Source organism: Balaenoptera musculus, chromosome 1, assembly GCF_009873245.2.
Source record: "Balaenoptera musculus isolate JJ_BM4_2016_0621 chromosome 1, mBalMus1.pri.v3, whole genome shotgun sequence".
In the NCBI taxonomy this organism is placed as follows: domain Eukaryota; kingdom Metazoa; phylum Chordata; class Mammalia; order Artiodactyla; family Balaenopteridae; genus Balaenoptera; species Balaenoptera musculus.
Window position 1 is genome coordinate 85,810,507 of NC_045785.1, and position 26,922 is coordinate 85,837,428.

The 26,922-nt window shown below is 35.9% G+C and overlaps 1 protein-coding gene across 1 annotated transcript in view; it reads right to left on the reverse strand.

The window, feature by feature from the left end:
* The window catches only part of DPYD (dihydropyrimidine dehydrogenase), a 794,060-nt gene that overhangs the window by 352,309 nt on the left and 414,829 nt on the right, over window positions 1-26,922 (reverse strand). The window contains 1 exon segment of the mRNA XM_036825276.1: window positions 20,849-21,064. Coding sequence (XP_036681171.1) covers window positions 20,849-21,064 — 216 coding nt within the window.

Here is a 26,922-nt window from a genome sequence, read left to right on the forward strand (position 1 = left end):
CTTGTCAAAACATTTTCTGTTCATATGGGAGTGTTGACTGTCGTCAAGAGACTTAAAAAGACTTTAAGGAAAACCTCTGTAGCCACACTCTACTCCCTATTAGCATAACACAATTTGAGGAGCCTCACTAAAATCCATTCTTACAGAACCACACCTTGGATGCTTTATTACAATAAATTAGCTACCACTGTTGAACTTCTATGCATGCAAATCATAGTACATTTTCCTTCATTTTAAAAGCAGCTTCTGTTTCCAAATTAAGATTTATTTTGCCAGTTGATCACAGCATAAATCACAAAAAGCACAGCCTGCAAAGATATGTCTCAAGTTCAAGCAGCAATGATCTGCTACTTACAACCCTGAAGACAATAAACATTTTTATCCCATCAACCAGAGTCTAAATAAATTCAAAGAATGAAAAGTCTTTGAAATATACAGGCTTTTGGATATCAAATTACCTTTGAAACCCCCCACCCAGAAGTATCTCTAACAAAATCCATTTGAAATACTGCTTCAATATTTTAAAAAAATCAATAATTTAAACCACAGGTTGAACATTTTTACTTCTTCTACGGCAGACTGTCATTTTTCGAAATGAAAATGCTAATGATACCGAAGGGGAAAGCACTAAGCAGAAGAGATGCACGAATGAAACCCTGGATTGGCTAGACTTGCTGGTTTGATGTCTTTCTCTCTCACTCATCTGTGACAAAATGTCTTTTAAAATCAACAACTTTCATTTCAGTGTTTCTAAAAAATGCACTTCTCTATTGTACATTACCTTCTTTCTATAGGAAGTTAAGGAATGTAATATAGCAATACATTTTATAGTAAATATGAATACAAAATGTTATACCAAGTAGGCTCTATTATTTCAGCATAATCTATAATGTCAGGACACCTTTAAATATTGCACAGAGCACTAGGGAGAGGATATTCGCCTAGTACTAACGGTTTTCCTATTCATACCACTGAACTAAAATATAAGCAATGAAGAAAGCCAGGGAAATCCAGAGCCCAGAGGAGTTCAATTCAGAAGAAACGTTTTTGCTGCCTCTGAAATTATGTGCAGTGTTTAAAAATGTTAAGAAATAAAGGTGTGAGTCCAGGGTCATCACCTTCCCTGTGCGGGCACTGGATTTAAATGAGCTCTACCTAACATAAAACGTTGCTAGTAAACTGGGTGAATGTTGGAGTTGAGTCATTTTTGTCCAAGAACTGGGAATTCATGGAGTGTAAAACATCTTACTGGAACAAGGGCCAGAGAGATAAAACCAACAAAACAATGATGACCAATGAATAGTCAAACATGATCCCAAGAGCAGGGGGACTTACGAGGGAGAAATCTTGTCCCATAAAATAAGATAGTTAAAAAGAGACCGATAGTAAATCTTTTAATAAGTTTCTCATTTCTTTCCTAAAAACCTACAGCAACTTAAATTCAACCTATAGCTAAATTATGAAAAAAATATTATTGATCAGTTTGTATCAAATGATAAATTACATCATATTTCCATCTGGAAGAATAAAAATCCTAACTTAAAACAGAAGAGGGGAATTTGGCTTTTGCTGAGTGGCGGCTGTGTTTGTGGCACTGAACTATGACTGTAGCAGACACAAAGAACAAGGGGACACAGAAATTGTTAAGCTAACATACACACACTACTATATATAAAATAGATAAACAACAAGGACCTATTGCTTGTAATAACATATAGTGGAAAAGGAACTACATTCAATATCTTGTAATAACATATAGTGGAAAAGAATCTGAAAAGGAATATATAGCTAAATCACCTCGCTGTACACCTGAAACTAACACAACATTGTAAATGAACTATACTTCAATTAAAAAAAAAAAAAGGTTAAAAATTTAGAAAACAAAAAAATTGTTAAGCCTCAGTTTATCCATGCAGTGGGGATTATGACATCTACTGTAGTGATTTGTGAGTAGTAAAAAACAAAATGTAAATTATGTGGCTTTCAGAACTCCTGACATATAATATATATATAAGAAATACCCAATGCTAGTTTTTTCAGAGGAAGATAAATCTGGAACTCAGATAACTCTAAAAAATTTTAAATGTTCTAATTAAACATTTAGCATGGTAAAAGAGAAAAGAGCTGGCTAATAAGTTGGTTCACCTACCTCATTTTACAAGGTTACATAGTGTGTTAGTTGCAATTCCATTGCAATTTTCGTCTTCTTCCTATTAAAACAGGCAGTTCTAGTATTCCAAAGGTTTATGCAATTTTAAGGGAGGAGGAAGTTTCCAGGGAGGGTTACATCTAAACTGGCTCCTGAGGCTGAATTGAGTTTCCCACAGGCAAGATACTGGGGAGGGGTCTTCAGATGGACGCTCACCACATGAACAAGTGCTGGGGAAAGGCAGCACCCGGCATCTTCGGGGGAAGTGAGGGTGCCCTCGGGCACGTGTGACTAGAGCAGTGAGCAATTTATAAATCTTGTGCACAAGCATAGTCTGTAGATTGGATAATAAAAAGAACACACGGGGTCTGAGAAATTGTATGAGATATTACACAATTGTATTATACAATTATAGGAAATTGTATAATTGTATATACAAAGGGAACATTTCTATTTAAAAAAATCATAGACTCTCTGTTACTAAACCTCCTTTTTGTTAAAAGGTGGAGTGGAAATCAAGGCTAAGAAAATATTGGGTTGAGATGACAGAGGGCCTCGTATGACATGGTAAGGAGTATGAAGTTTCTCCTACAGGTAGAAAGGATAGTGACATGCCCAAATATACTTTAGGGGGATAAATTTGGTTGAAAATAATCGCATTAATTTCTATTGGGAGAGACCATGGAAATTAGACCCTTCAAGAGGTTCATGAAATGTTCTAAGTGAGGACAAATGAGGCCTTGAACAAGGAAAGTCAGAGCAGGGATGGAAGATAATGTGTATGGAGTGTTCTGGATTTGGTAACTGATTCTATGGGAATAGTCAACACTCCATTTGAGAAAGAAGGAGAGAAAGAAGGAAAGAGAGGGAGAGGGAGAGGGACAGAAGGACAGAGGGACAGAAGGAGAGAGAGAGAGATCGATCAGTTTCCACATCTTAATAAACTGTAAAAATGTTTCTCATGCCTTTCTCTCTGCTCCCTCTTTCCTTCATTGAAAATCAAGAGTCAAAATGCAGATATGGACTTAAATGGATGAACAGTTCTGTGCTGGTACTTTATTCACTTGTGAACTCAAAGTTTTAATAAATTTCTCTTCCTAAGCTGCATCAAAGTTATTTGTTCCATTGTTGATTTTATTATTATTGATATTATTATTACATTAGCATTTGAATCCGTGAAGTGCTGTTAAGACAGTTTGTTAACAATTTGTCATGATACCTCTGATGGGTGGGAGGATGACACACATCATTATCATTATTATTAAGATTTTCTTTTACAGCTGGTACCATGATAAATGATTTACAGATAAACATAGCAATACTCAAGTTATTTATATCAAGTTAATTAATCATATTGATTTAACAACCTGTTCTGTTAACTTTTCCCCTGTAGATGTTAGTTTTAGATCTTATTTTAGAATAATTAAATTGAGTTCAAACTTTCAAACTCTACATTAGTACATATATCTCATCTGAAAAATTATTAACATTTTCAGTTCAATTTTAATAACTGCAATTCTTCTAGCAGGGTGACCTTTTCCTTCCAAATATTTGAAGTAATTATAGCTGGAGAATGAAAGTACCCACTGACAATTTTCTTTTGCTATTGAAAAGTCCTACTTCAGTGACTGGCACAGAACACAGAAACCACGTTTTTCTCCTCCTATCTTCACTTTCTTTATGAATGGGGCAACCATAAACAGCTGCCAAGTCAGAGATCTGGGAGTCATTCTTGCCTTGTCCCTCCCCATCTCTAGCTTCAAGCAATCAGTCACTAAGGCTGCTACTGCAGTCTCCTTTATACATTTTATACAGGTTCACGTTACTCAGTCTACAACGTTGGGCCAATACCATTTCTTCTCCAGTAGAATGCTCCTGTAAAGTCCATGAAGACTGGATGTTCCTTGCCATGCTCCTCACCACTCTATCCTCAGGGTCCACGTACAGCACTTGGAAATAGAGTAGCTTATAAATACTTGTGGAATGAATACATTGATCCTCCCCCTCTTGCACAGAATGAGAAAAGTACCAAGTAGGGTAGCAGAGAGCAGGGAAAAACATTTGCTCCAGATTCCTAGAGTGATATTCTTTAGTCTTGCTATCTAGAGTGTATTAAATGTATTCTTTAGTCTTGCTATCTAGAGTGTATTAAATGTTTCTCCTTAGGCTTCTAATTTAGTAAGTTATGCTCATAATATAGCTTGGAACATTTATCCATTTCCTTGAACTATATAAATAACCAAACAGTAAGAGTACTCTTTGAATATATGACATCCTGTAACACTGTCTCCCAAAGGCCGGGGACCCATATAAACTGGCTATTCTTTACAGGCTGCCTTCTACCCCCAACCCTAAACTCTTAATTTTCAGAAAGACTTGCTCTCATGTCATGCCTGCAGTGGAAGTGGATCAGCCTTTCCTGATGACCGCACTTCCTAGATCAAGAGAAAAGAGTGAAAAATGGCAGCTATTTTAACTGCTAGTTATGACAACTAGTTGTTATGGTGATATGTTATTAAGAATAGTAAGGCAATCCCAATCTCCCAATTTATCCCTCCCCCCACCTTTCTCCTGGGTAACCGTAAGTTCGTTTTCTACATCTGTGACTCTATTTCTGTTTTGTAAATAAATTGACATATACACATTACTATATATAGAATAGATAATTAATAAGAACCTACTGTATAGCACAGGGAATTGTCCTCAATACTCTGTAATGACCCATATGGGAAAAGAATCTAAAAAAGAGTGGATCTATGTATAGGTATAACTGACTCACTTTGCTGTACAGCAGAAACTAACACAACATTGAAAATCAACTATACTCCAATAAAAATTAATTTAAAAAAAGAATATTAAGGCAATTATTAGGCTTTCATACTTTTACTATTTAGTTATCAATTATACTAGAAGTGAATATCACAATGAGAAACAACTTCAAACTCATTCTGATAGCTATAATAAAAAAGACAACCAACAATGTTGGTGAGTATGTGAAGCAACTAGAGACCTCATACACTGCTGGTGGCATTGCAAATTGGTGCAGCCATTTTGGAGAAAAGTTTGGTGATTCAACAAAAGTTAAATATAGGGTCACCGTCTTACCCAACAATTCTACTCCTAGGTATATTCACAAGTAAATTGAATACATACATCCAGTCAAAAACTTATCCATGAATGTTCAAGAAAATACTACTCATAATAAGTAAAAAGTAGAAAAAGACTCTAAATATTCATGAACTAATGAATGGATAAACAAAATGTTAGTATATCCATAAAAAGGAATGTAGTTTTGATACATGCTACAACATGGATGATCTCTTGAAAATATCATGCTAAGTAAAAGCAACCAGACATAAAAGGTCACATATTGTATGATTCCATTTATATAAAATGTACAAAATAGTCAAATCCATGAAGATAGAATGTATATTAGTGGTCTCCAGGGGCTGGGGGTGGGGGGAATAGGGAGCCATTGCTTGTAGGTATAAAGTTTCTATTCTGGAGTGATGGAAATGCTCTGAAATTAATTAGTGTTGATGGTTACACAATTCTGTGAATACACTAAATACACTAAAAAACGTGGAAATACATATTTTTAAAGAGTGAACTTTATGATATATAAATTGTAAAAGAAAAGAATTCTAGAATGAGGTTGATAGCTAAGGTTGCTAAATATTGTATTTCGTTTTTTTAATTGCAGGGATAAAACTTTCCAAAGAATTAAAAAAAAAACTGTGATTACATAACACACACACACACACACACATATATATATATATAAAATATACATATTTTATATAATATACTTAGACCAAAGTAAAGTATTATAAGTTCTCAACAGATAACTACATAATCTCATGATATACATATATATACTTTATTCTTGTGATAGCTATATATAAATGGAAATTATCTAGCTTTTGAATTAATAGAAAAAACATTGAAATTTAAATGTAAATGTAAATGAGGTTTTTTGAAGATTGTGTTTTGTAAAAATTCTTCTTTAAAACTTTATCAACAATGATAGACAGATATACGTGATTTCTTCTTATGCAAACTTATATCACTTACAATAAATAAACTTTTCATATTACTCTCTAAGGAATAAAATGAAAAACTGAGTAGATCAAAATGTAGAATGGTTGGAGTTGCAACACTGACCTCTATCTGATTTCTCTCCCTCAGGAGATATACCTTTAAATAAGCAATTTCAGTGTTTAGCCTTGTATTCCTTTGGTAAATTCACTTTTCTTCTATCTTGCATAATTTCTTTATAAAGACTTCATAACCTAAGACTCCAAATGGAATGAATATGATTTTTCTTTACCCTTGAAATAAAGAATTTTATTTTACATCTTTTATTAATATCTGTGACTTAATATTTTAAGGTATTGCTTTAAGACAGGTTGAAAAATACCTTTTGTGTTAAAATAGCAAATATTTTCATTTACCATGTATATATCTCCAAGGTTAATGCTAATTCAAAGATATTTTACAGAGTATATAATGTGTATTTCTCTCTTTCTATTTAAAAATATATAGCATACACACAACTTCAAATCCTCCGTGGAAAACAGTGAGAATAAAAAACATACACATTCATCTAATCACAGGCATACATGCATTTTATTTGCTAAGAATGCAATAAAAAATGTTGACACTATAATTTAATCAAGACCTTCTCTTTCAGAAATCTTGTTTTGAAACACTTAAAATTTTATCTTTTTTCATTAACATAAAAGTATAAATCCAAGATTTATTATGCATCTGTGATCCATTGTTTCAACTGCAACTTAAAGTTCTATTCAAAATCTTATTTCAAAATCCTCAAAAATGTTGGAATCTAGAGGCAAATGGCAGAAACAATCATTTGTATTCAGGTCTCTTTTAAAAGGGAGATGTATGTGTATACCTAACTTCATTTATAAAGGGCCTGTATTCTTCAGTGGATTAGTTTAGTTTATTTACAAGGAGAATTTTCATGTTTGTATTTCAACCATAGATAACTTTCTGAAATAAAAAGTTATACTTCCTCAGCTATAAAGAACAACAATAGCAACAAAACAAACTTCTAGATCTTTTATTTTTAAGGCACTAACATTTTGCAAGTTATAACTCCAACAGTACTCACATGCATTCAGAAATGAAATACATGTAATTCAATACCGAAGTACTCTGTTCTTATATTTTACTAAATTTAAGCAAAAGCCATTTGTGTGGTAAAATTGTATAAATAATAAAACTGAAATTCTCCCATTACAAATAAAATTTTTTTATTTCTTAAAAGTATATCCAAACATACCTGTAGTATGTCTAATATTTTATGGCTCTTGGTGAAGCATAAATTAAAAATTAAATAATTAACCCAAAATTCTTACTTCAAATGTCTTTTAATCAGTCATATTTGTTGTCATCTCATATTTTCATAAAAGAGGCATTTTTTCCCCTTAAATGCGTGGGATTTTTTTTTTTTTTTTTTTTTTGCACACGAACACCAAATAACATGTTAAAAGGGGGAACTGTAAAAACACAATGTGTATATTAATATAATATGATATAGTGTATCAGAGCTGATAAATGCCAAGCAAACAGCACATTTAACATGTTGAAGCACACTTTAAGCCTTCCTTTGCTCACGTAATCTAGGCTTCAAATGTATTTCTCAATTGCTCACTACAGAATAGCTGCAGAACTGAAACAAAACTTTCAGTATAAAAATGAAAACCCCTTTGTTTCCACAAAAATCCTTATTCTGTCATCCACTGGCATGAGTTTTCCAGTCATGTTCTCTGCCAGTCCTTACCAGTTTGCCAATTACACAAGCTGCTTCCCAGACATCAGACACAAATTCCACAAGACTGCTGTGCAAGCGTACCCTAATTAACCATCAGCTTAATTAGACAATTTACTGTGTAATTAGCAGGCAATTAGTCAACACCTCTCAGATCTTACTGACTGCTGTGACAGCCTTTCCGTCTCTCCACATTCCAATACACAACAGCGACCCTGTTTCTAGCACTCTTCAACCCGGTACGACATGGTTCTGGATGGAGAAGTGGGTAATATTATACAACAAAGGAAAAAATCAATATGTAGTCTGTCCAATTATTGAACTGCTTATAAACTTGTCTTTTATTTAATACTGAAAGTTCAATATTAAATATACTTTAAGTACTTGCTCCAAAAATGGCTATAGCGGCAACTTCTTAATATGTTTTATTTCATGTTTTAATGTAAAACACTGCAAATTACATGTACTATGAATTATGCTCCACGACTGACTATGCCTATAATAATTTGAGTGAATTTTCTGATCTGCGTGTAAGAGAACTATTCGATTAAATCCTATTAATGTTAATAGCAGTTATAGATACAAACCCCATACACACTGATGGAAGGCATTCTAGAGTTGGGAAGCATTTTCTAGTTTTCAGTGAATTATAAACAGGTTCAGAAATCAGGAATCACAGCTTGGTGTTTTAACATTTACATTAATACTTATTAAGTTTAGATGAAAAAGCGTTTTTAAAAATGTTTTTCTCTGAGCCCGTGTGTATGTTACATAACATCCACTGCTCTTTGCAGTGCAATTTCTGATCCTTATAAAATCCTTTCCTTTTTGGGGGGATTTTATGATTGGTAACTAATGAGATTCCAACAGCTATAAGAAAGAACAATTCTTTATCTGTTTTGCTTTTCAGAAATATTAAAGATGAATTTTATTGAATGATTTAAAAGTCACAAATCTTCTGCTATTTGAAAGGAACAGAAATGAAGAATATGTGACCATTCCTTCACAGTTTAATTGGTCAGTTGTCTTCTATATTTTCTGTTATCTGATAAACTGCAATAAACATAAAGTACTTATTACAATAGATTTTTTCCTATATTATTTACACTTCCCCATTAGCAATGATTTTTTTCTTTCTTCTTTTTGAATGTAAGGGCCCAAAAATTCTAGGCAAGAAGAACAATTAGTGAAAGGCAACAGGTGACAATGAGGTTGGCTCATTGGAGAAAACTAGAAAAGGCCATTGTGGCTGTAGCTTAATTGGTACAAGTAGAACGAGATGAGGTCTGAGAGACAGGCAAGAGCTAGATGATAAAGCGATTTGTACAAGAATTTTGGATCTTAGTTTACGGGCTATGGAAAGCCATTAGAATGTTTTAAGCAAAGGAGGGGCATGATATGACTTAGGTTGTAAGAGATCACTTAGACTGTGGTTTGGAGGCTGGCGTAGTTTTCAGTGAGAAATGATGGTGGCGGCTTAGATGTGGGTGGTACTAGTGGAGATAAGACCTTAAATGAGAAGGGCAAAAATATAGTGATTTTCTATGCTTTAAAAAATGATTACATAACTATTAACATTTTAGTTTGGCATGCAGATTGTGGTGACAATAATGACAGCTCTACTGATATAGTATTTCACATGTTAAAAAATCATTTTTACAATTTCTTTTTTTAACTCAAACTGATCTTCACTAGAATACCATAAAGAAGGGAAAACAGATATTTTCATCTTGTTTTACAGAAGGTTTAGAGAAGTATAGATGTATATTGTAAGTATAAGGTATAGATGATACAAACATAAGCCTCGTGATTAGACTGGATTAATCAGAAAAAAGAGACTGTTGGGGGGAAGTGGAAGTCATTATTGAAATGGTGAATGGGAGTTACATCGTGATTAATAGTGACTTCCAAATTGAATTATGTAATTCCTCTACTTAAAACCTCTTTAGTTCCCTGTTGCCTATAAAATCACATTTAAATTCCGAGCCTAACAGGCCTTTCCCATAGTCGCCACAGATACTTATACCACCCTGTGATGCGTTATGCTGAATCTCACTTAAGATTCAGCTGCTGAATCTTAAATATGCTTGGCACTCTCAAGACCATGGATGTCCGTGTACTATCCTTTCTGCCTAGAATAAAGATACAGCTCAAATGTGGAGTTATTTTTCTTTTTAAAAAACTGAGGAAAATACTGCTTTTGAAGTAACATTTTTAGTCTAAGAATCTCTGCTGCCTTATGTCAACATTTAGTCGGTCTTCCTGCATCTTTTTGTTGTATATTCTGAACGAGTTTAAATCTTGTAGAGCAAAAACCATTTATACACATACACACACACACACACACACACACACACACACACACACACATGCACACCATATGAATGGTCAGTGCCTAACAAATGTTTGAGTGAATGAGAAAAAAAAAGTGTATATAAAGACAACAACAGTTCTCAAAATACATCCAGTCTAGTCAGTATACCTAAAAGTGACACTTATGACACTTTTAGATAAATTTTAACTTTAATATAGAGTGAATTTGGCAGAAGCTAATGATAAATTGTTCCAAACATATGGGATATTGTGGGAAAACATGCAAATGAATAAGCAGAGCAGGATGAAAAGGGCAGGGATTTAGCTGAAATGAAAGAAGCAGATGGGTAAGTCGGGTAAGTAAAGGTAACTGATGTATGAAAAGAAAGTTTGGCTGAATGTTTCTCTAAAAAAACAGTTATTTCCTTAAGCATCTAGTGACACCTTATTTCAGAAATAGTCGTGAATGTGAAGTGACGAATATTGAACATGAAGCTCATCGCAAGTCACGTAAGAAAAAGGAACACAAATAGAACTGCAATTTAAAACTGAATAAATTCTTATAACAAAATAGCCATTGTAGGTATATCTTTAATAAAAATTTGACAGTGAGCTAATCACTGGGTTTTATATTTAAAGTGGTTTTTTTTTTAATGAAGGTTAAAGACTATCTTTATATAGTATGACTAGAATCTTGTTAAAAATCAATAAAGAAAATACAAAGCCAAGGACGGTATTATGGAATTCAAGTCATCTTAATTTCAACCAAGACTGCATCATTCAAACATTCCCAGAATATGGATATTTTTCAACTAGTTAAATTTAAAATCTGCAAAAAGATTAAGTGAGATGGGATGAGGGTAAAATCAGTTTCCCAACAGCAGGGCTATACTCTAAGGAAATTTCCATTAGCCATAATTATGAGAATTTCCATTAACCTTGACACTAGTTGCTTAAGAAAAAAGGAGCTGAATAAGAGGTATTTTCCACTACAAGTTAGGTTCTGTTACCAGCTAACCCAGACCAAAATTGTACACATCAATTTATATTATCAAAAAGCCTATTTGAGTCTCACCTTGTCCACTCTACCAAAATGATTAACTAATTAACAAGTGTGAAATCGCAGCCTGAAATGGAAAAGAGGTGAAGACGTAATTATATTGGAAAATTGATTGGTCTCCTTCATAGTCGACTAGCCCAAATTGTGAAATAGAAGGCAAAAAAATTTGAGAACAATTTAAATAACTTTAATAATATACTTGGTTAAAAATGCTACTTTGGTTACAATTAAAAGAGTTATGTTTAATATTAGAAGTATGTCAACCTGTTTGGAAACATCATAATCTATATTTTACTGAACAAACTAAGCCTGGCATACATGGCATGCTTGAAAATTATTCATTTAGAACTTTGGGGAGAGGTAGGGAGTATTTTTACTGGATTCTAACTTGCAAGACTTAGCTTCATTATTGCAAGTGTACACACAAATGGGTATGCAAGCACACACACATTCTTTTGTTGTTGAAGCGATCAAGTTTGCTTCAGAGAAGAGCTTGCTAAACAGTCCTGAAGTGAACATTTGGATGAAATCGCCCGTAAGACTACTACGTGTGAACTGTAGCCTTTTAAAAAACCTATTCTTTATAATCTGAGGGTGAGTCAATTTTATGAATTATGAATTCAGTCAAAATTATGAATACAGTTCATCTAAATAACAATTAAAGAACCTAACCAGTGAAAATCAAACTATTACTACACAGAAATCACTTATGGTTTTAGCATGTTAAAAGTTTCCCGGAGGAAAAGCTTATATTGAATGTGTTTAAATAATTATAGTCCTTAGCTAATGTATAGTTAGATATACAATAGGAGAATAATACTACACATAAAAAAAACCTATTTATGTACTAAATTTAAAGCCAGAACTATAGCAGTGAAAATAATGCAATGGAATGTTGTTCATTCATTGTTTCATAGACTTTCATGATAAAGTAATGTAGAAGCTCAATAATAATAAAATATATTAGTTTTGATATAATCTTTTAAAAATTCAGACCTTTATTTCTCATAAGGCCTTCCAAAAGGAGTTATAAGCGTAAACTGTGATTTTCTGTATTGTAATCCAAAGAGAATTACTTAGGCTCTAAAATATAATTATGTATCATATTTGTGAAATTTTTCTTAACACCTTTAAATATTATTTCTTGCATTTATAGTCCTGACAATGTTAGTCCTGATTTTTGTCTGGTTCATAGGTGCTGGCAATTTGTGCAAATGTAGGCAACTTCCTCTCCATTAACATAATGTGGATCGAAACAAGTTTCTGGAAATCCACATGGGAGAACCGACAACCGACACGGTGAAAAGTCTGCAAACCTTATTATGGGAAGGAAAATGGGACTATTTAAAAAGGAAAAAGACAAGGCTTGCAGATAGGACATGAGAGCTGTCTCCACGTAACTGAAGAGCTGTCATGTGGAATTGTGGTTTAAATTAGAATCCTATAATTATTCATTCATCTAACAAGTATGTATTGCATCCTTCCTATCTGCCAGACATGGTTCTTGGCACTGGGCATACGGTAGCAAACAAGAAAGATAACATCTCTCTTCTTATGAAGCTTACTTCAAATGGCTAAAACAGAAAATATACAAGTAAATAAATAAATGATTAAGAGCATGGTAATTTCATATGGTGCCAAGCACGGTGAAGATAAAACAACCAGGGAAATGGGGGACAGACAGAATGAGTTTTGAGTGGTCAGCAAAGAATTCTCTGAGGAGAGAATTTTTGATGTGAAAACTGAATGAGAAGCAAGAGTAGCTGTATAAAAAGCTGAGGGCAGAGCCTTCCAGGCAGAGCCTACCATGTTGGAGGACTAGGAGGATGGCCAGGGTGGCTGGAGAAGGATGGTACAGGAAGATTGGCTTTCCATGACAATGGATTCCCAGAGCTTTTTCATAAATCTCTCTCTCTCTCTCTTTCTTTCTCTCGATCTCTCTCTCTCTCTCTCTCAGTGAAATGGTAGATAGAAACAAAATAGACATAAAATCCTAAGTGACACTCTGCTTGAAGCAGGGGGTGGGAGGCCCTCAGTGCACCTGTTCAGCTGAACTCCAAACGCGGATGGAGTCAAACTGCCTTCATTTTAGACATAAAGTAATGAGGTCCAGTGAGGATAAATTAGGAAACAGCATCATATAGAGGAAAGAGCCTGAAATAGACCAAATAGACCTTGGTTCAAAACCTGGCATGGCAAATTTAAGCCTTTGGATGAGTAGAACCATTCCCACGCTCCTGGGTCCCGTCTGAGGACCGAAGCATGTGAATGAAGCCATCAGGGACAAGCCAGCCACCAAGCTGTCTGTCACCTGGCCACAAATGCGCTAGTGAGAATAAGTAACATCACATGGGGCAAAAAAGGCCTACCCAACTGAGCCCTGACCAGATTACCAAACTATAGGATCAAGAGCAGATTACTTGTTGCTTTAAGCCACTAAATTGTGGGGTGGTTTGATATACAGCAACTGATAAATGATACAGAAATATTTGCTAGCCTAAAATTGAAAACATGCAGCACCGGATCTCAGATTGAGAGGCAGGCAGCAGGCCTCTCTTGAAAGTTCAAGAGTAGTCTGTTAGTAATCTGGAAGAATGTTAGTGGAGGCTTGAAACACAGTGTGAAAATTGCTATTGGAGACTGGGAAAAGAGTGGCCTTGGGACTTGCCTGGTGGCGAAGTGGTTAAGAATCTGCCTGCCAATGCAGGGGACACGGGTTCGAGCCCTGCTCCAGGAAGATTCCCACATGCCGCGGAGCAACTAAGTCTGTGCGCCACAACTACTGAGCCTGCACTCTAGAGCCCACGAGGCACAACTACTGAGAGCACGTGCCACAACTACTGAAGCTTGTGTGCCTAGAGCCCGTGCTCCACAAACAAGAGAAGCCACCGCAATGAGAAGCTCGCGCACCGCAACGAGGAGCAGCCCCCGCTCGCCGCAACTAGAGAAAAGCCCGCGCGCAGCAACGAAGACCCAACGCAGCCAAATAAATAAATAAAATTAATTAATTAATTAAAAAAAAAGAGTGGCCTGTATTATGCAGTGACAGAACACGTGGCAAGAATGTCGCTGGTGATCATTCAGAAGATAGAAAATGTATATAATGCATTTGTGGATCTGACTAAAGAAATCTCTAGACAGAATGCTGGAAGTGTCAGTTGAGTGTTTCTGCCCAAGTATAGTAAGGTACTGTAAGATAGAAAAGAGCCAAATAAGGATATATTTGACTGCTAGCAAACTTAGAGTGAGTAAAGCAAAGGAGCCTAGGACTTGCCGGGTTGGAAAATAAAGCTATTCTTCACACTTCATCTCTCCTGGAAGGAAAAAGACTTTCCAAATAAGAAATGACCCTGGGGTAAAGATCACATCAAGAGCGTTGCTATATGATACTTTGTTAGGACTTTACAAAGATTTCAATCAGGTCCTAGTAGATTCTTTCAAGTAGACAATATCAATTCTAAGAATCTTTAGGACACTGTGTCACAGCAGCAAGACATATTCAAAATGAAGAGAAGTCTGTCTCAAAAAGACTTATGGATGTGGCTTTGGGGCATGGAGTCGGCCCTTAACAGATCTGAAAAGTTTTTAAGAGAGTTTTGTGGTGACATCACTATGACCTAGGACTAAAAGGGATAATTCAAAATAAAGCGAGGAATGGGATTCCTAACTTTCTATGGGCAGAAACAGGCTGAAAAGGCTACTCAACTGCCAACATGGACCATCAGTGGTCATTTCTAAACAAAACAAAGCAAAACAAAACTCAGAGGACAGAAGCAAGATCCCAGAAGTTAGGGCCAATAGTGGATAGGAACAATGGATTAGGGAACCACTACTAGAGAGTAGAACTGGATCTTAATTAAGCAAGGGGCCCTGACAACATGTGCCCAACTGAATTTCAAAATTGCAATGGACAAGTGATTGCTATTTTCCTTCCATTTCTTCTCTTCCTGAATGAGAGTATCTGCTGTGGTTCTCATGACCATATCATTTTATGTTGGCTGTATAGCAGATAGACAACTTGTCTTTCTATTTCACAGAATCCTGGATAAAGTGAAGCTGAACCCGAACAGCCTTATATGGGTTAGGACCTGATACAGATCACTAGATCATAGACATTGAGCCCCAAATCATGATTGGATGACATTTTGAGTGTCTTGGAATGGGGTGGATGCATTTTGCACGTGGAAGGGATGTGAATTATTGTGACCAGAGGGCAAGTTACAAAGACAGCTGCAATAATCCTTCCATGCTGTATGCATGCCCCTTTGTGATATGACTTTGCTGTTCTTCCCATCAATGAGCAGATGGTATTTACCTACTTCTTGAATACAGCATGTATATTGTACCTTGTAACTTGCTTTGTCACAGAAAGTACAGTGGAAGTGACAGTGTGTGACTTTTGAGGTCTCAGCAAGGCCTTGCAGCTTCGAGTTTTGCCTTCTTAGAACACTGCTACCTTGTGAACAAGCCCAAGATACTCTCCTTGATGTTGAGATACCAAGAGACAAGAGAGATTATGAAGAGATGGAGAAAAGGGCCCGGCCATCTCAGCAATTACAGCAACTCCGACCAGACACATGAGTGGGGCCATCTTGCCTGTCCCCAGGCATCCCTCCAACTGACTGCAAATGCATGAATGAGCCCAGCAGACATCATGTGATGCAGAAGAACTTCCCACGTGAGCTCAGCCAAACTACCAATGTGTATAACTGAGTGAATAAATAATTGTTGTTCCAACTCCTGGGCTACTTATTTAGCTTTCTCAGACTATTACAGTTGATCCTGGAACAATGCAGACTTGAACTGCATCCACTTATATGCATATTTTTTTCAGTAATTAAGTACTACAGTACTATATGGACCCATGGTTGGTCCAATATGCAGATGTGGAACCACAAATACGGAGGGCTGACTATAAAGTTATAAGCAGATTTTTGACTTTGCAGGGGGTTGGTGCTCCTAACACCAGTGTTGTTCAAGGGTGGGCTGTATTTCATCTAAAAAAATTATACTATCTATCTTATAGGGATGTCGTGAAGATTCAATGAATAACTTATGAAAAGTATTTGGCAATATCTATACATTCTAAGTAATTGATAAATGGTAGTTAGTAATGTGTATAAAAATAATAATCATAACAACGACCCGCAATTTCAAACAACATGTTCAAGATAGTGATGCAGAAGCAACTTTGGACAGAGACTGTTGTTGCCCAGGTCAAATTTCTTTTCCCTAGATGACACTGCCTCGCCATACTTGTTAGCCTTCCTCTACGGTATTTATTTACTTGGAAGGAAAAAAGAAAAGAACACCATATTTTAAAATCAACAATTCATTTATGTTAATAAGTTAGATTAATTTATGTCATGATGTCTCCGAGGGCAGAACTATAAAATATGGATGCAACTTATGAGAAGGCCGATTTGGGGACAATAAAAGGAATACATTTCTAAAACAGATCTTTCTATAGCTATAACAGGCTGCAGTGCCTTAAAGATCTAGCATGTTCTGTCACTAAAGGCATTCAAGAACAGGCTACATTTCTTCTGTCAGGGCTATTGACACATAATTTGGCCAGATAATTTTTATTTCCCGTCCTAATACTGTACAATACTTATTCCGTTTTCTCAAAAATTCTCTGCATTTTAAAGGCTTGGTCAACAACCTAAATCTTAATACACAATCCATGCATTTAGAAATTCCACTGACATTTTCATTTTTAGACATGTATACATGTACTATAAAAGCGACCTGGGATATGAAAATTTTAAATTGGCCTTTTCTCCCTTGATTGAGATCAATAATCAGAACAATCCATTTTTTATGTGTTAACTGTCTGTTCATATGGCTGGAAGAAAAATAAACTCAATATGCTGTTGCCAAGAAATCTATGTATTCATTTACTAATTCATTTATCCAAAGAATATCTATAAAACATTTATCAAACTCTTCCTACACACTAAGCACCGTGCTATGTGGTATAAGATTGTATTTTATGGAAACAGTTACAATCAATACTTTGATGCCAAAGAAATAATGAAGAACCTTAAATATTTCTCAGATTTTAGTTTTCAGTATTTTATGTTGAGAGAAACTCATTATTTGTATACCTACATACCTAATTATTTGATACTTATTAAAACAAAATATATGCATTCAAGACATTTTCTTACTAAAAATAAATTACAAGTGTACTGTAATAGCTATATGTAGCTTATAAATGAAGTGAACTTCTGCTTAGGTTTGAATTTGATTTATGATAGTTAGAAACACTTCTGAGTTTATCTGTGTAGTGATGAAGATATATGCACCCTGCAGTTAGATATTCCATATTTGCAGTATATAATATGTGGCTACCTATGAGAAAAAATTTATGATATAATCAGCAAAAACAAAGTGTTTTATCTATTTCTTATCAGTATAATGCAAACACAGGTCAGGAGGTTATTTTATGTGACATCTAAACAATTTCTAATATTCCCAGTTAAACAGAGCATTACTCTGGTTTGTCAGGACACTTTAGCTTTAATTAAGCTTGACAGATTGATTTCTCCCCTACCTTTTTAAACTTGAACTCAATATATATTTATATTAAAATTTACAATTATATTTTAAATATTTTTATCATGATATTTCAAATATTGTCTTTATAACACATAAACAGAATCTCAAGAAAAGCAAGCTAGGTATTTTGGGACACTCTAGGAAAGTCTGATTTGGGAAGAAAAAATATAGTTAATAAAAGCCACCTTTGATGTTATTTAACACAAGAGCAAACATAGATCTTTTTATATTTGACATTAAAAATCTTATCATTTGCCTCCCTAAAGAAAGCACATACAGCTTTTATACAGACTGCACAGTAAAGAATAATAATATTTCTGTTTACTGAGATATCAACTGGCATTTCACTGTAAGTCAATGGTCTTTCGTTGCTACAGCATATTAGACCTCAATCTGGCATCTACAAATGTCAAGAGTATAAAAAATATATATGTAGGATGAAAATCAAAGCATGTTCCAAACTCCCCAAAAAAATAAAAAAAGGGAAACAAAGTTCACCTAAACATATTTGCTGCAGAAATCAGTGTAATATTCAGCTGTCAATCTAGAAAAACAATGAGGGAGCCACACTGTCAGTAGGACAGGATAATAAAATTTCCAGCAGATGTTCAGGCAGAGCTCTAATTTTTACTGAACTCCCTTGGCAAGCATTTAATTTCTTTATCATATGCAAGCTCGGCAAATTGTACTTCATCAAAACTGTATTGTGAAATATTAATATTTCATATGATAACAAAACTCCATAGAATAACTTTTGTCATATTAAGAGCATCCAAATTTCAAATGTCAAGACTCTGAATTTTAATACATTTTAAGTAGACTCTTGAAATCACATACTAAACTGTAATAAGGCTAATCTAAATTGGTATGCTATAATGCCACACAAATGTATAGTACACATAATACTTTAATAGATGTCTTTAGTAAGAGGCTGTGAAAAACATGTGTTTATACTACAATATTTCACCAATAAGAAAGCACAAAACTCATAAGATGATAATAAATTCACAAAAATGTAATCACTAATTAGAGACAATATAAGAACACAAAACGAAAAGAAGTAGATCTCTATGAAGCAAAACGACTACTTTGCAAAATCAAGTACGGGAAAAAATCATTTTTGAAAATAGAATTATATAAGCCCAAGGTGGTGTTGTTATTTATGTCATTACAATCTGCACAAATACATTTAAAATAGTTTTTGCACAAATATTTTGTTGTACGCACCATCAAAGTAAGTAAAGTGGAGCTTCCTAAAACCCCCTGTCATTATATTTTATGTGCCAACTTTAATTTGCATTTGTCCATAACTCTCCTTTTGAACCAGCATCACAGACTTCTGAATTGGTAGATTAAATTCAAATTGGAGGTTCAGAAGGAAGTTAGCTCCCACATTTATTTCTGCTGGTGATCCTAATAAAGGCAACTGCTCTTAGGTTATTGAAAGAGATAGCTTCACAAATCAATGCATGTCACCAACAGAGTAAAGACAGATGTCTCTGATTAATCAGAATTCAATTTTTGTAAGCAAACAGGAAGTTCAAAGCAAACACTTTTTTTTCCCCTACAATTCTTCCCTTATACCTGATTAGCCACCCTATTTCTGTTTACATATACAATTTTTTAAATAGCATAACTAAAGTAGTCATTAAGTGATATCAGAGACTCAGTTTTTCTCAACGGATTAAACATTTGATTATAGCTTCCAAGTAATTCTTAAAGGAAGAACTGAAATAAAAACAAATGTAATGTCAATATTCTACAAGGTTGTAAACAATTGATTAATGATATTCTAAAGCTAAATCCAATATGTTGTTTATTTTTACACCTTGTTTAACCAAAGCATTTCTAAGTATTCAGCCAATTTATGAAAAAAGCCTCCCTTTAGCTATTTAAACATAAAAATATTTAACTTTTTTTTCATGCACTAGTTTTCTAACTTTTGAGGATTCTCTAGATATTCTTGATCACACTTACACATAGCATCTTGTAAAGCTGTCAGAATAAAACAGCTGTGATGTTTTAGCCATAATAATGCCAACTATTGATCCTAGTAAGAGGTGAAAGAAGAAGAGAATGTGCTTAATGGGGCATATTTGTTGTGTATTATTTTCTTTGCCTAAGGATAAGGCTGATTTAAATAATGATACTCTTTTCTCAGTCAGTAGATTCACACATTCATATACATTAATTATTACTAACTACTAGTAAGTACTAAATATATCGATAGGTGTATCATTTACAATTTTGTCAATAAAGGGCCTAAAAATGTTAAATTTTGCTGCTTTTTTCTAATACAAAACCGTATAAGGATGCAACCCTCCACTGCATAAATTATTCCACTTTGAAAACATTCACTTATATGCTTTCTGTACTTTAAAGAATCAATCTGAACTTTAATATGTAGTTTATTTTCTACTAAGTATGTCCACTTGCATTGTGAGTACAACGTCATAATGTCAAATTAAACTCAGGTATTGTATTTGGGGAAAGGTTTCTGTATTTAAAAATTCAAGAAGCATCTTATTCCCAGCACCAGTAAGTTACAATAAGTGATTTTTTTTGACACGACTTGGATTCCAGGATTATGTGCAAATAAAATTCATTGTCTCTCTAACTTTGAGTTGAGGCATATGTCCTCATTCACATACATCCAGAAATCACGAAACAATTAATAATGTCGACAGAAGAATAAGTGAGTTTGTGATTATTCAATGAAATAGACACTCTGTAGTATTTATATTTTTGATGCTTCTTAGACAAAACACAATGAAAACTCTATGCCATTCCCCCTCCATGGGACAGAAGGAATGGAAGGAAATTAAAGACTCATTTGTAATAATAGGTTTTATCCAGTAGTTTAATAACTGTTATTTATTGGTCACAAAAATCTTTCCATTATAATATTTATGCCCTAATTAAAATATATGATAGATATTGAAACATGACTTCAAAAATAATTTCTTACCTTATCAAGAGAGAAAGTTTTGGTCAGAGCAAAGCCCCATCCAGCTTCAAAAGCTCTACGAATCATGGATGAACTGGTAGCTGGAGTCGCACTGGCAAGACCAAAAGGATTTGTGAACTTCAATCCAGCCATTTCCACACTAATGTCCACCAGATCAATAGGAGTATAAAAGAGGGGTAGCTCAGGCGTGGCAGAAACTGAAGCTCCATATTGTGACTGCAAAAAAACAAACAGCCAATAATTATTCTTGTATCATATCTGATTTTTCCATATCATCTTTTACAAAAATCACTTCAACACAGCATTTAAATTAATATAGATTACATCAGTCTGTTTGGAATGATGAAAACTAGCACAAAAGTCAGTTAGCAGAGAATCAAATTCATATAATATCATCTTTTTCTAATTTAAAAGGTAGTTTAGAGAGTACTAATGGAAATAATATCAATTAAATAAACAAAAAAACTACACTTAAAACATTCTGAGATTCAAACACAAAAGGGAATAATTTCAGAATGTATCTCCTTGGTCCCATTAGCCCAACCTTTTTGTACTTAATTTGTAGAAATGTCTTTAGTGCTCAGAGATACGGGCAACAGCAAGTCAGGAGTCCTAAATTCAATTTCCAGTAACCTCACTCTATTTATGAGATTTTAGGAAAGCCACCTAACACATCCTTTCCTTTTCTCCTTTACCATTTTCAGTACAGCAGCATGAATGCCGGTTGCCTAATTTCCTACCTCCTAGGGATACTGGAAAATGCAGGAGATCAAAAGCCACAGGGAGACATGTAATTTGGAAAGTGGGTAATGTATTCATGTGCATGAGGGGACTTTCTTCAAAAACCTAACAGGTACCAAACAGTTAGAAATTTCAACTGTAATCTCTCAAAACTGTAAAATTACCTTTGTTAAATGAACATAGTAATAAAGCAACTTTACATAATTGGAAAGATTCAATCAAAAAACCCTTTACAAAGTGCATGGCCCACTGAAACATAGTAGGTGCTTGCTAAATGTTGTCTCTCTGACTGCAGAGGTTATTGAACATTTCATCAGGTCTTTTGTTTGTAAAATGTCTGTCTCGGAGGAGCTTCAAGATGGTGGAAGAGTAAGACGTGGAGATCACCTTCCTCCCCACAAATACATCAGAAATACATCTACATGTGGAACAACTCCTACAGAACACCTACTGAATGCTGGCAGAAGACCTCAGACCTCCCAAAAGGCAAGAAACTCCCCACGTACCTGGGTAGGGCCAAAGAAAAAAGAAATAACAGAGACAAAAGAATAGGGACGGGACCTGCACCAGCGGGAGGGAGCTGTGAAAGAGGAAAGGCTTCCACACACTAGGAAGCCCCTTCACGGGCGGAGACTGCGGGTGGGGTGACGGGGGGGAAGCTTCGGAGCCACGGAGGAGAGCGCAGCCACAGGGGTGCGGAGGGCAAAGCGGAGAGATTCCCGCACAGAGGAGCGGTGCTGACCAGCACCCACCAGCCCGAGAGGCTTGTCTGCTCACCCGCCGGGACGGGTGGGGCTGGGAGCTGAGGCTCGGGCTTCGGAGGTCGGATGCCAGGGAGAGGACTGGGGTTGGTGGCGTGAACACAGCCTGAAGGGGTTAGTGTGCCACAGCTGGCCGGGAGGGAGTCCAGGAAAAAGTCTGCAGCTGCCAAAGAGGCAAGAGACTTTTTCTTGCCTCTTTGTTTCCTGGTGCGCGAGGAGAGGGGATTAAGAGCGCTGCTTAAAGGAGCCCCAGAGATGGGCGCCAGCCGCGGCTATCAGCGCGGACCCCAGAGACAGGCGTGAGACGCTAAGGCTGCTGCTGCCGCCACCAAGAAGCCTGTGTGCAAGCACAGGTCACTATCCACACTGCTCCTCCCGGGAGCCTGTGCAGCCTGCCACTGTCAGGGTCCTGTGATCCAGAGAAAACTTCCCCGGGAGAATGCACGGCGCGCCTCAGGCTGGTGCAATGTCACGCCGGCCTCTGCCGCCGCAGGCTCGCCCTGCATCCGTACCCTTCCCTCCCCCCCACCGCCTGAGTGAGCCAGAGCCCCCGAAGCAGCTGCTCCTTTAACCCCGTCCTGTCTGAGCGAAGAACAGACGCCCTCAGGCCACCTACACACAGAGGTGGGTCCAAATCCAAAGCTGAACCCCGGGAGCTGTGAGAACAAAGAAGAGAAAGGGAAATTTCTCCCAGCAGCCTCAGGAGCAGCGGATTAAAGCTCTACAATCAACTTGATGTACCCTGCATCTGTGGAATAGCTGTATAGACAACGAATCATCCCAAATTGAGGAGGTGGACTTTGGGAGCAAGATATATATATATTTTTTCCCTTTTTCTCTTTTTGTGAGGGTGTATGCGTATGCTTCTGTGTGTGATTTTGTCTGTATAGCTTTCCTTTTACCATTTGTCCTAGGGTTCTGTCTGTCTGTTTTTTTTTTTTTTAGTATAGTTTTCAGCACTTGTTATCATTGGTGAATTTGTTTTTTGGTCTGGTTGTTCTCTTCTTTCTTTATTTTTTTTTTAATTACTTAAAAAATTTTTTTTTAATAATTATTTTTTGTTTTTTATTATAATAACTTTATTTTAAAAATCTTTTTCTTTCTCCCTTTTATTCTGAGCTGTGTGGATGCCAGGCTCTTGGTGCTCCAGCCAGGTGTCAGGGCTGTGCCTCTGAGGTGGGAGAGCCAAGTTCAGGACATTGGTCCACCGACCGACCTCCCAGCTCCACGTAATATCAAATGGTGAAAATCTCCCAGAGATCTCCATCTCAATGCCAAGACCCAGTTCCAGTCAATGACCAGCAAGCTACAGTGCTGGACACCCTATGCCAAACAACTAGCAAGACAGGAACATAACCCCACCCATTAGCAGAGAGGCTGCCTCAAATCATAATAAAGTCACAGACACCCCAAAACACACCACCAGACGTGGACCTGCCCACCAGAAAGACAAGATCCAGCCTCATCGACCCAGGACACAGGCATTGGTCCCCTCCACCAGGAAGCCTACACAACCCACTGAACCAACCTTAGCCACTGGGGGGCAGACGCCAAAAACAAGGGGAAATATGAACCTGCAGCCTGCGAGAAGGAGACCTCAAACAGAGTAAATTAAGCAAAATGAGAAGACAAAGAAACACACAGCAGATGAAGGAGCAAGGTAAAAACCCACCAGACCTAAGAAATGAGGAGGAAATAGGCAGTGTACCTGAAAAAAAATTCAAAATAATGATAGTAAAGATGATCCAAAATCTTGGAAAGAGAATGGAGAAAATACAAGAAACGTTTAACAAGGACCAAGAAGAACTAAAGAGCAAACAAACAATCATGAACAACACAATAAATGAAATTAAAAATTCTCTAGAAGGGATCAATAGCAGAATAACTGAGGCAGAAGAACAGATAAGTGATCTGGAAGATAAAATAGTGGAAATAACTACTGCAGAGCAGATTAAAGAAAAAAAAAAGAAAAGAACTGAGGACACTATCAGAGAACTCTGGGACAATATTAAACGCACCAACATTCGAATTATTGGGGTCTCAGAAGAAGAAGAGAAAAAGAAAAGGTCTGAGAAAATATTTGAAGAGATTATAGTCAAAAAATTCCCTAATATGGGAAAGGACATAGTTAATCAAGTCCTGGAAGCACAGAGAGTCCCATACAGGATAAATCCAAGAAGAAGTACGCCAAGACACATATTAATCAAACTATCAAAAATTGAATACAAAGCAAAAATATTAAAAGCAGCAAGGGAAAAACAACAAATAACATAAAAGGGAATCCCCATAAGGTTAACAGCTGATCTTTCAGCAGAAACTCTGCAAGCCAGAAGGGAGTGGCAGGACATATTTAAAGTGATGAAAGGGAAAAACCTACAACCAAGATTACTCTATCCAGCAAGGATCTCATTCAGATTTGATGGAGAAATTAGAACCTTTACAGACAGGCAAAAGCTAAGAGAATTTAGAACAACCAAGCCAGCTTTACAACAAATGCTAAAGGAACTTCTCTAGGCAGGAAACACAAGAGAAGGAAAAGACCTACAATAACAAACCCAAAACAAGAAGAAAATGGTAACAGGAACATACATATCAATAATTACCTTAAATGTAAATGGATTAAATGTTCCAACCAAAAGACAGAGACTGGCTGAATGGATACAAAAACAAGACCCATATATATGCTGTCTACAAGAGACCCACTTCAGACCTAGGGACACATACAGACTGAAAGTGAGGGGATGGAAAAAGATATTCCATGCAAATGGAAATCAAAAGAAAGCTGGAGTAGCAATTCTCATATCAGACAAAATAGACTTTAAAACAAAAACTACTACAAGAGACAAAGAAGGATACTACATAATGATCAAGGGATTAATCCAAGAAGAAGATACAACAATTGTAAATATTTATGCACCCAACATAGGAGCACCTCAATACATAAGGCAAATACTAACAGCCATAAAAGGGGAAATCGACAGTGACACAATCATAGTAGGGAACTTTAACACCCCACTTTCACCAATGGACAGATCATACAAAATGACAATAAATAAGGAAACACAAGCCTTAAATGCTACATTAAACAAGATGGACTTCATTGATATTTATAGGACATTCCATCCAAAAACAACAGAATACACTTTCTTCTCAAGTACTCATGGAACATTCTCCAGGGTAGATCATATCTTGGGTCACAAATCAAGCCTTGTTAAATTTAAGAAAATTGAAATTGTATCAAGTATCTTTTCTTACCACAGTGCTATGAGACTAGATATCAATTACAGGAAAAAATCTGGAAAAAATACAAACACATGGAGGCCAAACAATACACTAGTTAATAACCAAGAAATCACTGAAGAAATCAAAGAGGAAATCAAAAAATAACTCAAAACAAATGACAATGAAAACAGGACGACTCAAAACCTATGGGATCCAGCAAAAGCAGTTCTAAGAGGGAAGTTTATAGCAATACAACCCTACCTTAAGAAACAAGAAACATCTCAAATAAACAACCTAACCTTACACCTAAAGCAATTAGAGAAAGAAGAACACAAAAACCCCAAAGTTAGCAGAAGGAAAGAAATCATCAAGATCAGATCAGAAATAAATGAAAAAGAAATGAAGAAATCGATAGCAAAGATCAATAAAACTAAAAGCTGGTTCTTTGAGAAGATAAACAAAATTGATAAACTATTAGCCAGACTCATCAAGAAAAAAAGGGAGAAGACGCAAATCAATAGAATTAGAAATGAAAAAGAAGAAGTAACAACTGACACTGCAGAAATACAAAGGATCATGAGAGATTACTACAAGCAACTCTATGACAATAAAATGGACAACCTGGAAGAAATGAACAAATTCTTAGAAAAGCACAACCTTCTGAGACTGAGCCAGGAAGAAATAGAAAATATAAACAGACCAATCACAAGCACTGAAATTGAAACTGTGATTAAAAATCTTCCAACAAACAAAAGCCCAGGACCAGATGGCTTCACAGGCGAATTCTATCAAACATTTAGGGAAGAGCTAACACCTATCCTTCTCAAACTCTTCCAAAATATAGCAGAGGGAGGAACACTCCCAAACTCATTCTACGAGGCCACCATCACCCTGATACCAAAACCAGAAAACAATGTCACAAAACAACAAAACTACAGACCAATATCACTGATGAACACAGATGCAAAAATCCTCAACAAAATACTATTAAACAGAATCCAACAGCACACTAAAAGGATCATACACCATGATCAAGTGGGGTTCATCCCAGGAATGCAAGGATTCTTCAGTATACGCAAATCAATCAATGTGAGACACCATATTAACAAACTGAAGGAGAAAAACCATATGATCATCTCAATAGATGCAGAGAAAGCTTTGGACAAAATTCAACACCCATTTATGATAAAAACCCTCCAGAAAGTAGGCATAGAGGGAACGTACCTCAACATCATAAAGGCCATATATGACAAACCCACAGCCAACATCGTCCTCAAAGGTGAAAAACTGAAACCATTTCCACTAAGTTCAGGAAGAAGACAAGGTTGCCCACTCTCACCACTATTATTC